Here is a 17072-nt window from a genome sequence, read left to right as displayed (position 1 = left end):
AATGACACATTAACAAATTATTTGTAAAATATGACATAAGTACTTATCTTGAAAGGGAAATTATAATTGTAAATAACTTTCGAGGAGGTAAAAGTGAAAATATGAAACGAAGTAACCAAAAAAGTTAACCGGAGTAGCCAGAATAAAATTTTATAGACAATTAAATTTGGCTTTCTTATTTCGGCAGTATTTTCCCACAGGAAATGTCATATTTTCCAATAGAAAAAAGTTAATTTTAACTTGTCCTTTAAAATCAATACCTTGAAGTCATTCAACAAACTTTAGAAAAAATGCGATTTAAGTGACTTCTTTTCAAAGTCACCTCAATCCATATTAGAGAATAGTACGGGTCCCGGTTGACGTATGATGTATGAGTTCAAAAAACATGTATGTTTCGTATACGCTCCCATAGTTAGAATAATACCAATATGCATTAAAATCAACCTAAACCAGTAAAGTCGGGCGGGCCGACTTTATGATACCCTACACCACTTTGCTTATTTCGTAGAGCTCCACATAACAATTAAAAGTTTTTATGGGAGAATGTAATCATACACGCTACAATTATAATTATAATTTCAAAGATCAAAGGACTAAATATGCCGAAGCATTTGTACCTTTTAAATTCGGACCTGTATTGCCCATTTAGTGCACAATTAATTTCAAACCGGATAAAAATATATGTGGGAGCTATATCCAAATCGGAACCGATCTCGATAAAATTTGGCAAAGATATTTCTGAGCTGTATTTGATATATTTCCCTGAATATCGTTGTTACGGAGTGCATATTACGGCTGTGGGTAACAAATACAATAAATCGGATGAACAATATATATGGGAGCTATAGCTATATCCGAACCGATTTCGATAAAATTTGGCATACTAGCTTCTAGACTCAATTCGGTCGTAAGTGCCAAATATCATCCAATTTGGGCAAATATTAGACGTTTGGTGCACAACGTAAATCGGATGAAGTTATATATGGGAGCTATATACAAATCTGAACCGATCTCGATAAAATTTAGCAAATGTATTTCTGAGCAGTATTTGATATGTTTCCCCAAATATTGTTGTTACAGAGTGCATATTACGGCTGCGTAGGACAAAAATAATAAATCGGATGAACAATATATATGGGAGCTATAGTTATATATGAACCGATTTCGATCCAATTTGGCATATTTATTTTCAGGCCTAATTCGGATGTATGTGCTACATATGGGCGCTATATGTAAATTTTTACCGATTATTTCCAAGAGGGTTCGTCCTTGGGCCAAACAAATGATTTGTGCAAGATTTCATCTCAATCGGATAATAAATGCGACCTGCATTTTGTTCACAAGAATACATGGACAGGCGGACGGACAGACGGACTGCCATGTATAAATCAACTCAGAAAGTGATTCTATGGAGGTCCTCAAAAGTAAATATCGGTCTATCTCGCTTCCTTCTCCATGTTACAAACAAATGCACAAAGACATAATACCCTTACCACTATGTGGTGTAGGGTATAAAAAGTATCTGCCAATTTTGCCGACAGATCCAAACCCTCAGCCAATGTTCGATTATTTAAATATATCTTGACTTCTGTTGTGATTATTCAAAAGGTTGAGGCTGTATGGATATCTAATACAGATAAAAATATTGGTATGTGCAAAATTTGAGGGAAATCGAACATTTCTATCCAATTTTATACGAAATCATAAATTCCCATAAATTCCATATTTATATCAGATTTCTGGTTAAGAGAAATATTTAAATATAACAAGTTTGAAAGAATCACCGACTTGTTTCGCAATTTATGACAGATATAATTATTGGAAATTGTGACCCTTTGTGGGTGAGTTACCAGAAGGGGTTTGCAGATATATACCCCTTCACAACACATCTTGTGTTAGTAAAAATGTTTGTCTGTGTGAAATTTGAAGAGATTTGGATGCTTATTTCGCTTTCTTTGAGCATTTTGTTTTTCAAAATCTTGAACCCTATGTGGGGAAGCAACACAACAAAAGATCTGATCTGTACCATCTTTGTAGCAGATCTTGTGTTTATGAAAATATTGAGATGTACCAAGTCTGAAAAGAATCGGATGTTATTTTCGCGTTTAATGAGCTTCATGGATATTCAAAATGTTGACCCTTTGTGGGGGAGGTACTTGAAGGAGTTAACCGATATATCCCATCTTCACACCAGTTCTTGGATTAATAAAAATATTATGAAGTGTGAGAACTTGATGCTTACTTCGGATTTTATGATCGTTGTGTTGACCCTTTGTGGGGGAGGTACCAGAAGGAATGGTCCAATCTCTACCATATTTTTAAGAGATCTTGTGTTGATGGAAATATTGAGATTTACCAAGACTGATTGTAATCAGATGTCAATTTTGCGCGGTCTGAGCTTCATGGATATTCAAAAATGTTAACCTTTGTGGGGGAGGTACCAGAAGAAATGGTCCGATCTCTACCATCTTTATAACAGATCTCGTGTTGATTGAAATATTGAGACGTGCCAAGTCTGAATGGAACCGGATGTTAATTTCGTCTTTTATGAGCTTCATGAGTATTCGAAATTTTTACCCTTTGTGGAGTTGGTACTAGAAGAATTGGACCGATATATTCCATCTTGTGGACCGGTATATTCCACCCTAACATGGGTTGATCAAAATATTGTCATGTATGTAACTTGAAGACAATCGGAATCCTACATCACATTTTAAAAGAGTTTTAAGGAGTGGACTTTTTTTTTGTCCATTTTCGACCTAGAACTGATGCAAATATTAAGATTTGCAAAATTGGAGCAAAATCGGATTATCGTTCCTCTTTCTGTGCAGAAAATACATTTTTTGAAAATTTCGACCTTTTGTGGGGGAGGTACCGGAAAGAGTGAACCGATATATCCCATCTTCACACCAGAACTTGGGTTAATAAAAATTTTGTGATGTGTAAAATTTGAAGACAATCGGATTCTTACAACACATTTAACAAGAGTTATAATTATTGAAAATGTTGACCCTTTGTGGGGGAGGTACCAGAAGGAGTGAGCCAATATACATTTTCGCACCTGACCAAGCACTGTTGCAAATATTAGTATTTGCAAAGTTCGAGCAAAATCGTATTATTCTTTCTCTTCCTATGCTGTAAATTATTTTCTTTGAAAATGTTGACATTTTGTGGGTGAGGTACCAGAAGGAGTTGACTGATATTGCTCATCTCCGAACACGATCTAAATTTAACAAAAATATTACGATGTACCATTTTACAAAAAAAAAAAACTTTAAATATACACAGAATTTTGCCGAAAAATATAGCTGAGCTAATTTTGTTATGGAAAATTTAATTTTTTTATAGAAAACTTAGCTGAATTGTTTTTTACTAAGAAAAATTCAATTTTTACTTGTAAAAGCTTTATGAAATTGATATTATCTAAAAAAAAAAGGATATTTTTAGAAAAGTTTTGTGAGACGACTTAAAAAAATTAGCTGAACTTTCTTCTATGGGAAACTTCACTGAATTGACTTTTGAATAAAAGCAGTTTCTGAATTGACTTTGACTATAGAAAGCCTGCTGAGTTGCAATTTTTTTTACAAAAAAAATATTTACTGATCTGAAGTTGGCTTCTGAAAAATTTACTGAATTCCCCATTTTTTCTAATAATTTATTCTCAGAAAAGAATTTTCCTTTGGAAAAATTAGTGTATTTCATGAAAAGAGGTCCTAAAAAACTGTTTTATTTAAAAATGTTAAAATTTATTGTTCCACAATTTTTCATAATAAATAATTGCTGTCACAATTTGTTATTATTAATTTTATTATAATTTTACATTATTTTTATTACAAATACCGACAATAAAACTACACTTTTACATTTAATAATAGTCTGTAGTGTAATTGCCAATAATTTGTACCGATGTCATAAAAATCACATTCACATCCAACTTGTTAAAAATGCATTGATCCCACCACCCCCTTGAAATAGTAGCACGACAGGCTTGTGTCCCACAAAGCCTGCTGTAACATATCTATTAATCATTTTGAGATTAGAACGCATTTTAATGGATGATACCACACGAAATGGATCGACGCTGATTTTTACACCACACGACATGATTGGCATCGACTTCTGTATTCAACGTTGACGGGATGTTATTCAATACATGTTTTTGTATTGAGCCCTATTTCAATATTCCCCCCACATGCAAATTTTGCAATATAAGGTTTATTGAGAGAGATGTAAACAAAAGTAGTAAGAGATACAGTGAAACCTTTCTCAGAGAGGATGTATTTAAAGAACATGTCAATTTGGTACAGTTACTGTGTTTTACAGAGACGTACACAGAAATGCATTTTAAAGCCATTTGGGCAGAGGCCTATCAATTTGCTAAAAATTAACTTTTCCACGATGAGTGGACAAAAATTGGTAGGAAAATAACCATTTCGTCCATGGTGTATAGTTTTCAGATTTTATCATATATGGAAATAGTGTCCCGACAATGTAAATGAGTCAATATTCGTTTATGAGTGGTTCTACTGTATCGTTATAAACGATATTCAATTAAATTTATTATTCCAAAAAGGTAGTTGTTTGAATACTTATTACAGAATTGATAATAGCTTATTATTATTTGTTACTTTAATTTTGTATAAAACAATATCAACTGTTATAATTAGTGTGTTATACAGCAGAAAACTGTTATAACAAATGAATATTGTTTGGATTTCCCTGAAATTGGAAAGCCTTTATAAGCAGTTGGAGTATTAAAGAAATATTAATTTAAAAATAGTTGAAAAATATTAGAATTCAACTTTTTAAGAAAAAAATATAAAATATTTTCGAGATTCGTACTAAAGTGGTACGAAAAGTACTAAAACGTAAGAAACAAAATGAGAGCCACTAATGATGTCCAGGATGTATGTACCAAAACGGATTGGGAAATTCATTGGGAAATTGAGAAATTGGGAATTGAGAAACTATACCAAATGGTACTAAATGAAGCAGTTTTGATGACATACAAGTTGGGGATGCTCTCAAGTTCAGGATGCTTGGGTGCATAGGTATCTTTTCTGGCTACGATAACCCCTCTGAAAAGAATTTTCTCCAAAGAGATCTATATCTAAAACCATTATTTCGTTGAGGCACATTTTGGCCGTATCAGGGTATATAAATTTTTATTTTTATAAAATTTACAATAATTAGATTAAGTCTGACTACATATTGAATAAAATAAAGTAAATTACAAAATTACTTAAAAACTGTAGCAGCGATTTTCCTTTCAAATCTCTAATATCCTCCTCTGAATTCAAAAAATATACCCTATAATGTATTACCTCAATTTAGATTTTATAAATAAAATAAAAATTATTTTTCCAAGATATCTAAAAATATTATTATACTAGGTTTTCTTAGTCATTTTGTTGTTGCAATATAATAAAAACAACAATTATGGGGATTAAGTCTAGCTATTTTTCAAAAAAAAAATTATTTTAAAAATTTGTTTTTTCAATTGAAAATAATAGTTCCCCCTTTTTTTTCTTCATAATATCAATTTGAGTTGCATCTAACTGATATTTACCTACCACATCTCTTAAATACGTGACATAATAATATGTATATCTGCCCCTCCCCCCCCTCCCTTCCCCTTCCTTGCCTCTCTTTTTTTTCTCTCCAATCAACTCTTTTTCCAAACTAATTATCAACACTTCCCTATTTACACAAACCCCTTCCAACCAATAGAACATAATTGCATTTAACTTAATTTATTTACAAAAGATAAATAAAATATAAAAAACAATAGCAACAACAATATCGCAAAGTGTCACCCACCGATCTTCTAATGAATCAATTCGTAACACTTGGCTGTCTTTCAAATATTTATCTAATTTCCCAAAAGGTAAACAAAATGAAAAAAAAACACATTCAATTACTGGCTGCATTGTTGCATTCAGACACTATGTCTCGCTTAGCTTGGTTTATATTTGGAAATGTGATATGGAAATGTCGAATTTTGTGTTCCAAAAGAAAGTGAGTTTCAGGAAAGGGAACCGATGAAAAACTTATGTTTCATTTTCCTCCTTCAACCCCCCTTGTTTCCCCCAAAACACTCACTTTCCAATCTAGAGTTCTATTTTATGTTCAAGAGAAATTAAGAGAGAGGTAGAAAAAGAGATAGAGAACCATCCACTATTCTTAGTCAGGAAGTACTTGAAAAATTTTTGTTAAAAAAGTTCTTGACATTTTTTCTTAAAAAAATCCACGATTTAAAAAAAATATCCCAGAATTTTCAGATAATATTTCCTTTAAAAATTCATACTCTTTTGTCGAGGGGTCCTCCATTTTTTTCAAAACCATGACTCTTTGGCAAAGATTTCCTTCCATTTTTTTTGACCTACGATTTAAGGTCCAATAGTCTTTAAAAAATCCGTAAAAAATTGTGTTTTTTTTTTGGCCAGGATGTCTAAGAAAATTACTTTTTTAATCCGCGATTTTAGTCAGGACCTCATTGGTAGTTTTACTTAAAAATCACGATATTTGGTCAAGATTTACCAAAATTTGTTCAAATCCATGACTCTCTGGCCAATATCAATGACTTTTAGTTTTGAGGTCTTTAAAACAATTCCAAAAAAAGTGACGAATTATAGCCAGGATGTCGAACAAATATTTTTAAATTGGCGGTCTTGGTCGTCATTGGAATTTTTAATTAAAAAATCCTTCTTTTTGAAGGATCTTCTGGCAAAAGTTTATAAAAAAATGACGATTTTTGGTCAAAGGGATCCTTGAAAAATGAGTCTTAAATAATTGACGATTTGGTCGAGGGTCCTTGAGAAAATCAATGATTAAAAATCTAAGATTAAAAAAATCCAAAAAGGCTAAATCGGTATGCCCTTAAAAAAATCTACGATTTCATGTCAGATTTTTTTTTTATTAGCGGGTTTGATCTGGTCGTCATTGGAATTTTTAATTAAAAAAATCCCCGATATATGGCAGGAGATACTTTTGAAAGACTTTCTGGCAAGAGTTTTTTAAAAAAAATTGAAGATTTTTTTGGTCAGAGGGATCCTTGAAAAAAGTGTCTTAAACTATTGACGACTTGGTCGAGGATCCTTGAGAAAATCAATGATGAAAAATCTAATATAAAAAGTCCAAAAATGTTTTTGAAAAAAAAATCTTGAAAAAAATCCACGATTTTATGTCAAAGGGTCAAAATTTGGATGCAATCGAAGACCTCGTCCGCATTTTACGAGATTCTGATTTTTTAAGAAATAAACTCACTTTCCAATCTAGAGTTCTATTTTATTTTTAAGAGAAATTAAGAGAGCAGAAAAAAGAAAGGGAGAGAGAGATAGAGAGCGCGTATTTGCTTTACTTACCACTTGGCTTCGATGGTATGAAATCCAATGTCCGATCTTTACATCTCAAATCTTCACCGGTGCCATCGATCCACACATAGGTGGCCTGGACGACGTTCTCCTTCAGTGGCAAACTGAGATAACGATCCAAAATGGTCTTGTTGATGTGGGCATTGGGTGAATCTTCCAAAATTCTGTTCGACATGCTGTAAAAGAAATCATTAGTAAGTTGATCATTAAAAATGGGGTCTATATTTTGAATAGAAACTAGTGTCACAAAAAAGTTTTCAAAAATTAATTCAAATACCTCGCCAATATTTTTTTACTTCGAGTTTGGAAAAATTTAAAATTTTTTTTTTTTCAAGATTTAAGGAAAGCATTTATAAAAAATAAATAACACTGTGCAACACAAAAAATAATTACGGGGAAAATCCAGCAGATTATGAAAGTAGAGTTAAACAAGTGAAAGAGCAATAAGTTCGACCGGAACGGAACTTTTAAAACCCTCCACCATTTGGAACGAATTTGGAAATTAAAAAAAAATAAATTCGTTTAAAATTCTGCTAAAATCTTAAAAATACCAAATATAGCCGTTATATTAAGGTTTATGCGAAGACGTATTCAAATACGAAACTTGACAAAAAAAATTGGTGAATAATGTAGCTAAAATCATCAGAATACCATAGCCCATCTTCGAACTTGACCTGCCTACAGAAAAAAAAAAACTAATCTGAGCCAATGTTTAGCTTGCTATCTTTATTCGGTTTGACTCTAGCGTGATTACAACACACGGACATTCGGACGGACGAACCGGGCCAAATCGTCTTAGAATTTTACGCTGATCATATAATTATTATTTCGATGAGTTACAGATGGAATGACGAGCTTAAAATGAAACGTGTATCGGAGCTTTGAAAGTTAACATAGCAAAGAAATCTCAATGGGGGAAGGCAAGTTCTCCCCTTTTCCATACTTTTGGAAATTTTCAAATTAAGATTCCTTCGGAATAGTGTCTTCGGCAATATTGTAGACAAAAATACGAACAATATTTAGGTCCTAGAAGACATCAGAAGTCTAATTCTTACCTAAGAAAACCATTTAGAAAATAACTACAGTTTTTGGCGAAGTTAAAAAATTAAAAAAAAATCTTCGAGAGGTTCTTAAAAAAATTTAAATTATCAAGATTTTTGGCTAAGAAAAATGATCTAAAAAATCCCTATTTTAGATCAGAAGATACATTAAAAAATGTTTTTTTTAAGATGTCCTTAGAAATTAATCGTTAAAAATTCCACAAATATTGGTCAGAGTGTCATTGAAAGTTTTTTTTTTCAAAATCTAATTCATGGTCAGGAAGTTAAAAAAAATATATCCACGATTTTGAAACAAGGGCTTTTTTCAAAAAAAAAAAAAAAACGACGACTTAATATGTCCTTTAAAAAATAAAAAATCCAAGATTTTTCGTCATCCTTTGAAATTCTAAAAAAAAATTCCACGGTATTAGCCAAGATGTGTTTCAAAAGATTTTTAATCCACCATTTATTGGTGGATTCAAGAGGTCCTTGAAAGAAATAAAAAATCCAAGATTTTTCGTCATCCTTTGAAAATCTACAATTTTTAGAAATTATGTAATTTTTTCTAAAAAAAACTCCACTATATTAGTCAGGATGTATTTCAAAAGATTTTTTAATCCACCATTTATTGGTGAACTCAAGAGGTCCTTGAAAGAAATAAAAAATACAAAATTTTTCGCCCTTCTTTAAAAATCTAAAATTTTTAGAAATTTTGAATTTTTTTAAAAAAAATGCAGGATCCTTATCAGGAGTTCCTTTAAAACTCCATGATATTAACCAGGATATCTTTAAAAAAAATTAATCCACCATTTACTGGTTAGGAGGCCTTTGACAAAATGTTCATAAAATATTCCCGATTTGTTGGCAACTGGGTCCTTTTTCAAAAAATCCACTATTCTTAGTCAGAAGGTCCTTGAGAACTTTTTACTCAGAAAGTTTTGAAATTTTTTCTTAAAAAATGCACGATGTAAATAATATCCAAGAGTTTCAGGAGATATTTTCTTAAAAAATCCATAACTCTTTTGTCAATAGGTCCTTGATTTATTATTATTATTATTTTTTTTTTTTTTTGAGATCCAAAAATTTTCTTTAATTCTTTTTTTATACCTTCCACCATAGTATGGAGGGTATATTAAGTTTGTCATTCCGTTTGTAACACCTCGAAATATACATTTTAGACACCACAAAGTATATATATTCTTGATCAGCATAAAATTCTATGTCGATAAAAATTCTATGTCCGTCCGTCTGTCCGGATATCCACCTGTCCGTCTGTGGAAATGACTTTAGCTTCAGAACGAAACGTTGTAGTTTGATAAAATTTTACTCAAATATATATTATGTTTTCAGGACTTTTGGTATTAAATATGGGCCATGTAGGTTCACGTTTTAGTATAGCCCCCATATAACGGTACCTCCCGATATTCAGTTTTTTGATAATTTTAGCGACATTATTCACCGGAATTGTTTCAAGTTTGGTATTTGAAGTTCACAATGGATACTACAACCTATGACAGAAAACTGTCTGTGCAAGTAAACGTCTTCGTATAGCCGCCATATAACGGCACCTCCCCATATTCGGTATTTTGATGATGCAGGTCCACGTCGTCTTATAGACCCTTATATATAGGCTACATTTTTAAGATTTTAACAGCATTTTTAACGGATTTTTTTTTTTTATTGAAAATTTTAAAATTCATTCCAAGTGGTGGAGGGTATTCAAATTTCGGCCCGGCCGAACTTATAACTTTTTTACTTTTTTTTTTTTTTTTTGACCTTCGATTTTCGGTCCAATAGTCTTTAAAAAATCCCTAAAAATAGCGATTTTTTGGTCAGAATGTCTAAGAAAATTACTTTTTCAATCTGCGGTTTTAGTCAGGACCTCCCTGGTAGTTTTACGGTACTTGGTATGACTTTTTGGTCAAAATTTCACAAAATTTGTTCAAATCCATGACTCTCTGGTCAATATCAATGAATTGAAGTCTTCAAAAAAAATCCAAAAAATCACGATTTTTAGCCATGATGTCTGAAAAAATATTTTTTATTGCGGTTTTGGTCAGGATTTCATTGAAATTTTTAATTAAAAATACATGGCAGGAGGTCCTTTTCTTAAAATCTAAAAATCTTCTTAAAAATCTATGATTTCTGCAGGAGTTTATTAGAAAAATTGACGATTTTTGGTCAAAAGCAATCCGTGAAAAAGTGTCTTAAACAATTGACGATTTGGTCGAGGGTCCTTGACAAAATCAATGATCAAAAATCTAAAATTAAAAAAGTCCAAAAAGACTGAATCGATATGTCCTTGAAAGATCCACGATTTCATGTCAAATTATTTTTTCATTGGCGGTTTTGGTCTGGTCGTCATTGGAATTTTTTATTTAAAAAAATCCCCGATATATGGCAGGAGGTTCTTTTGAAGGACCTTCTGGCAAGAGTTTATTAAAAAAAAATTGACGATTTTTGGTCAAAGGGATCCTTGAAAAACGAGTCTTAAACAATTGACGATTTGGTCGAGGATCCTTGAGAAAATCAATGAAGAAAAATCTAAAATTAAAAAAAGTCAAAAAGGCTGAATCGATATGTCCTTGAAAAATCCACTATTTCATGTCAAATTATTTTTCGTCATTGGAATTTTTAATTAAAAAAATCCCCCATACATGGCAGGGGGTCCTTTTGAAGGAAAAAAATTGTTGAAAAAAATTCACGATTTTATGTCAAAAGATCAACATTTGGATCCAATCGGAGACCTCGTCCGCATTATACGAGTTTCAGGAGATTCTGAATTTTTTAAGAAATGAGCCTATGATTTTTCAACCTTTAAATAAAGAACAGATAGTCCCTGCTCCCTTTTCAAATGTTTGCCTGTTCTAGGGAGTTGGCAAAAGGTTCCTTTTCCATTATCGAGGCTCATCTTATCAAAAAATGGACCTTTATAATCACTTTCTGATGGAAGTTCAAAATTTTCCCATTTTCTCATCTAATCTATTATTGAAAAAAATAATGCCCGAAGTTTTCACATATTTTGACTCTGGACCAGTATGAATCCTCTATAAATTCAGTGAAGAAAAGATTAAAAAAAACAACAATAGAAAGGGAACCCAAAATTAAAGGTTTCCAGGCTTAGAGTCCTGTCCTGTCTTTATCACTGTAAAATTAGATTTATGTTGATCCTTCAAACCCTTTGGAATTATTTTTTTTTATTTTAACACTCGATCTTTTTCTTCAAAAACTTTATACAATTTTTACAAGTGGTTCCATATTTTTTTCCAGTTTTTGATTTTATAATTTGTAATTTAATATTTTTTGTATGTTTTAAAACTTAAAAAAAAACACAATATTTACTTTCACTAGTTGTTGAAAATTTTATTGAACTTAAAAAAAAACACTACGGAATGTTTAGGTTTCGTTGTAAATTTAATTTGTTTTTCAGGGGTTTTTCTTTGCGCGCTTTACTTTTTCTATTCAAAATTTTTAACAATTTTGAATATTTTCTATTCGTTATTCGCTCAAACGATACTGGAACTCAACTGAGCTGGAAGTGATTTTTCGAACAGATTTTATAACGAGAATTCTGTTTGAATTGTAATGCGGCTGGCGTTGCTGTCTGTCTGGTTGTCTGTCCGGCTACGGGTATTCTAATCGGTTCTGCTCAGCTGTTGTTTGGCGTTCGTTGTTGTTAGTTGAGGATGATTTTGCACAACAACTACTATGGGGAAGAAGACTCGGCAAGAATTGCAGTTACGCAAACACTCGCACACGCACACACACATACGGTTTCATTCTAAACAATCTCAATTGATTGTAATGGACGTTAGTTTGTATGACTCTTGATTTGGCATCAGCTTCTCTTAGTTGTAAAGTGAAAGAGCATTGGAAATGATAATAGTGAGAGAGAGAAAGAGCGAAATGTTCTCAATGGAATTGAAAGAAAGTTTCTTTCCCTAAACGGCCAACCAATGATCACTCGCTGTTTGTTTGCTTCCAAAAGCAGAACTATAGATTTTATTACTGCCCTGTTGGAAAAATTGACACGAATGTTGCTTCGAAAAATATTCGTAAAAAGCATCTCTTTTTATTTAAATAAAGTCCACTATTTTTAAACCCTCCACGATAGTATGGAGGATATATTATGTTTGTCGTTCCGTTTGTAACACCTCAAAATATACATTTTAGACCCCACATAGTATATATATTCTTGATCAGCATAAAATTCTATGTCGATTTAGCGATGTCCGTCCGTCTGTCTGTCAGTGGAAATCACTCTAGCCTCCGAACGAAAAGAAGTAGATTGATAAAATTTTGCTCAAATGTATATTGTGTCTCCAGGACTTTTGGTATTGAAAATGGGCCATGTAGGTCCAAGTTTTGGTATAGCCCCCATATAATGGTAGCTCCCTATATTTGGAATTTTAATGATTTTATGGACATTTTTCACCAGAATTGTTTCAAATTTAGTATTTGAAGTTCGTAATGGAGCCTATGACAAAAAATTGTCTGTGCAGGTTCACGTCTTCGTATAGCCCCAATATAACGGTACCTCCCGATATTCGGTATTTTGATGACTTTAGGTACGTTATTCACTTCATTTTTTTTCAAGTTTACAGGTCCACGTCGTTGTATAGACTCTAATATAACGGCTACATTCGGTATTTTTAAAATTTTAATAGAATGTTCAATGGATTTTATTTATTTATTTATTTTTTTTTTTTTTTTGAAAATTGACAAATTCTTTCCAAATGGTGGAGGGTATTCAAAGTTCTTTAATTAAACACTTTATGAAAAATTCGCGATCTACGATTAAATATTAAAAAAATTTAGGATTAAATATTTTTAAAACATCCAATTTAAAATATTAAAAACCACAGCTTAAAAAATTCACGATCAAATATAATTAAATATTTTAAAAATTCCACGATTATTTCTCATTAAATTGAATGTTTTTCAGGAATCGAGATCCTTCGTCTATTCGCTCTTAAAAAAATATTTGTAAAAAATCTTAAATTATATTTTTATTTTCCTTAAAAAAAAAAAATATTCTAAAAAAATCAAGAAAATTTCCCATTGGCCCTATAAAACATCCAAATTTTTGTAAAAACTGTTTCAACGTCAGTGACAGTGCCCTAAATAAACAATTTCAGAATTTCAGCTCCATCACTTCAACCAAAACCAGCTTTGGTAACATTTAGTACGCATATCCAAAACAATCTACATCTCTCCATCCTGGAGACCAACAGCAATTCAAAATTAGTATAATTTAGAGCTTTTCGAACAATTATAGTACGTATTTGCAAAACCACATCCATATCACAATTGCAGATACCAACAGAGACCTTAATATCCAATTTCAGGATTCCAGCCGAATTCCTTCGATCAATACCGTATTTAGTACCATTAAGAACTTTTCGTACAAATATAGGACGCATTTTTCATCCGCGGCCAAAACTCACGCATATATACCATCAGTAGTCTAAGTATCAAATTTCATAACTTTACCTCTATCCCTCCACCCAATACCAAATATTGTACTATTTAGTACTTTTCGTGCTATTTTTTCCAAAACAACCTCCATTTTTTAACCACAGACACCAACAGTGACATCTATATAAAATTACAGGATTTAATACTTTTCCTTCACCCAATACCAAATTTTGTAGTACATTTCGTACAATATTAGTACACATTTTAATATCTTAATTCCAGATATCCAATTTGAGGATTCCAGCCCAATCAATCCCCCCCCAATACCAAATTTAGTACTATTTAGTACTTTTCGTACAATTATAGAACACATTCCCAAAATCACCTCCAAATCTCAATTCCAGATACCAACAGAGACTTCAATGTCAAATTTGAGGATTCCAGCCTAATCCCTTCACCCAATACACATTTTTGGACCATTTAGTACTTTTCCATAATTATAGAACACATTTCCAAAATCACCTCCATATCCCATTTCCAAATACCAACAGTTATCTAAATATCAAATTTCAGAATATTATCTCTATTCCTTCACCCAATAGCAAATTTAGTACCATTTCGTACTTTTCGTACATTTACGAAACACATTTCCGAAACCACCTCCATATGACCTGGACCTACACATGAACAGCGACACGAATACCAAATTTCTTATTTCAAGCACGATCTGTTCACCCAATGCAAAATTGTACCAAATATAGTACTATTGATGCGCTTTTAGTACACATTTCCAAAAATACCTTCATATATCGAACTTACTTCCAACCTTGATTCTCAATTTTATTACACATTTCCAAAACCACCTCCATTTCTCAATTCCAGATATCAACAGGGAGCTCAACATAAAATCTAAGGATCCCAGACCTATGCTTTTACCCAACAACAAATATCGTACTTTTCGTGCGATTACGGTACACATTTCCGAAATCGCCTCTATATGTCCTGTTCATAGACATGAACAGCGACCCTAACACCAAATTTCAAAGCACGATCTATTCACCCAATAACAAATTGTACCAAATATAGTATATTTAGTACTTTTCGTGCACTTGGGGTACACATTCTAAGAACCACCTTATTCTCACAAACCTACCACCAATAGGGACATTGGAATATTTTTCGTACCCTTTTACTAGGATTTTCCAATAACGCAGCCGTATCACACACCTTCGCCCCAAGACTAACATTAGCGCAAAATTTTAAGTTTACAGCTTTCTTAAAATTACACGAAAATCCTTGAAAATTATTTAAAAAAAAATCCGCTTATATATGTGAACGGGTTTTTGAACAAATATTCCTAAAAAATCCATGATAATTGGTCATTGGATCATTGATAAAACATTCCTTAATAAATCCAATATTATTCGCCAGTTCTGGTCCTTGAAAAAATATTCTTTGGCAATCCAATATTAACGGTCATTTGGTCCTTGAAAAACAATATATTTTTTTTAAAAAATTAACGTTTATTTTGTCTATTGTCTGGAAAAGTTATCCTTAAAAATCTACCATTATTTGTCTATTGGTCCTTGGAATAATAATTTTGAAAATCTACATTTATTTAAGTCGTGGTCCTTGAAAATTTTTCTTAAAAAATCACGAAAATTGAAAAAAAAAAAATTAAATAATATTTACGACGATTGTTCAACAGTTCCTTGAAAAAATTATTTAAAAAAATCCTCGATTATTTCTTTATTGACCAGTGAAAAATATGAAGAATCCACCATTAAAAGTCTATTGGTTTTAACTTTTTAATCCACAATTATTTCCCTATTGGTCATTGAAAAATATTGAAAAAAAGAATAAACGCACACGATTTTTGGTCAGATAGTTCTTGAAAAAATAATTTTAAAAATTCACGATTTATAATATTATTATTTAAACTCAAAATCTCAATATAATCCCAAGAATGTTTTTTTTTTTTTGGTTTCTTAAATACGGTTCTCAATAATATTTCAAAACACTTTTTGTCTTAGAAATAAAAATTGATCAAATCTTACATGTATTTTTTAAAAATATTTTCCATTTCACAGATTCACAAATAATTAACTGAAACTACCGTTGTTGTTATAATTTTGTATAAAAAACTTTAATGAATATGGTTTTCCATTGCCGTTATTGGGAATTTATAGATTTTCGAACGTAGTTTGAAAGGTGTTAATTCATTCTTTTAGTTCTCATCTTGCAGGTGAATATTCTCTCCCACTAACTCACCTTCACACTGCAGTCATAATATTTTGAAGTTGTTTTTTTTTTATTGCAGATGCGTTGCAGTCTCAGGTGTAAATGACGTCATCGATGGCGGAAATGTGAACATACCAATCAATATTTTGAAGAACAAATTGGCCAATAACAGTGGACTTTTTGAAAATATCGAATGACCAATAATTCATTCATAATGTTCAATATATTTTTTTTTTCAAGAAGCAAATTGGATTTTTTTGGCCCGTTTGGCAAATATACATGGGTTCTTTTCCAATGGCTCGTTAATTAATTAAGATTGATTTAAAATAATAAATTTTAGCAACCCATAATCTTACTTTAAAAAAAGTTGAAAGGATCTAATAACCCATTAACATGTTTTTTAAAGGAGTTGGTCAAGGACCCAAAGAACAATAAGCATGAACCTTTTAAATATATTTGTTTAAAGGATCCAAAGACCACTAACAATGAGTTTTTTTTTTTTTTTTTAATTCCCGATGAAAACTAATATTACGTTTTTACAAGTGCCCAATGACCAACAATCGTTAATTATTACAAGTACATATAGGACCCAATGACCAATAATTACAGGATCCAAGGACCACAAAAGTATTAAATTTTGAAAAAAAAATTCTAAAGGACTCAATGACCATGAATTGTGGATTTTAAAGATTTTTTTGAATTTTTCAAGAGGATAATAATCATGGATATTTTTAGATTTTTTATTTTATTTTATTTTTCTGAGGAAACAATGACTTGTTATAGTGGATTTTTATTTCAAAGAACTCACAAAACAATAATAGTAGATTTTTTTCGGAACTTTTATAAATAAATAATCGCGGAATTTTAAATATTTTTTTTAAAGGAATCAATGACCCACACTTGTGGATTTTAAGGCATTTTTATGACCAATAACAGCGGATTTTGTTTTTTAAGGGATTTGTTTAAAGGACCCAATTGACAATTGACCCAAATGACAGTG

General features: G+C 31.4%; 1 protein-coding gene across 1 annotated transcript in view; it reads right to left on the bottom strand.

The window, feature by feature from the left end:
* Positions 1 to 11959, bottom strand: part of LOC101895666 (glutamine synthetase 2 cytoplasmic) — a 29675-nt gene extending 17716 nt beyond the window's left edge. The window contains exons 1-2 of the mRNA XM_005184008.4: positions 11756 to 11959; positions 7365 to 7549 (exon numbers count right to left, since the gene is read on the bottom strand). Coding sequence (XP_005184065.1) covers positions 7365 to 7548 — 184 coding nt within the window. The 5' untranslated portion in view covers position 7549; positions 11756 to 11959. The remainder of the gene's footprint in view (positions 1 to 7364; positions 7550 to 11755) is intronic.
* Between the last annotated feature and the right edge of the window lie 5113 nt (positions 11960 to 17072).

This window comes from Musca domestica, unplaced genomic scaffold (assembly GCF_030504385.1).
Source record: "Musca domestica strain aabys unplaced genomic scaffold, Musca_domestica.polishedcontigs.V.1.1 2, whole genome shotgun sequence".
NCBI lineage: Eukaryota > Metazoa > Arthropoda > Insecta > Diptera > Muscidae > Musca > Musca domestica.
This window is presented reverse-complemented; position numbering and strand designations above follow the sequence as displayed.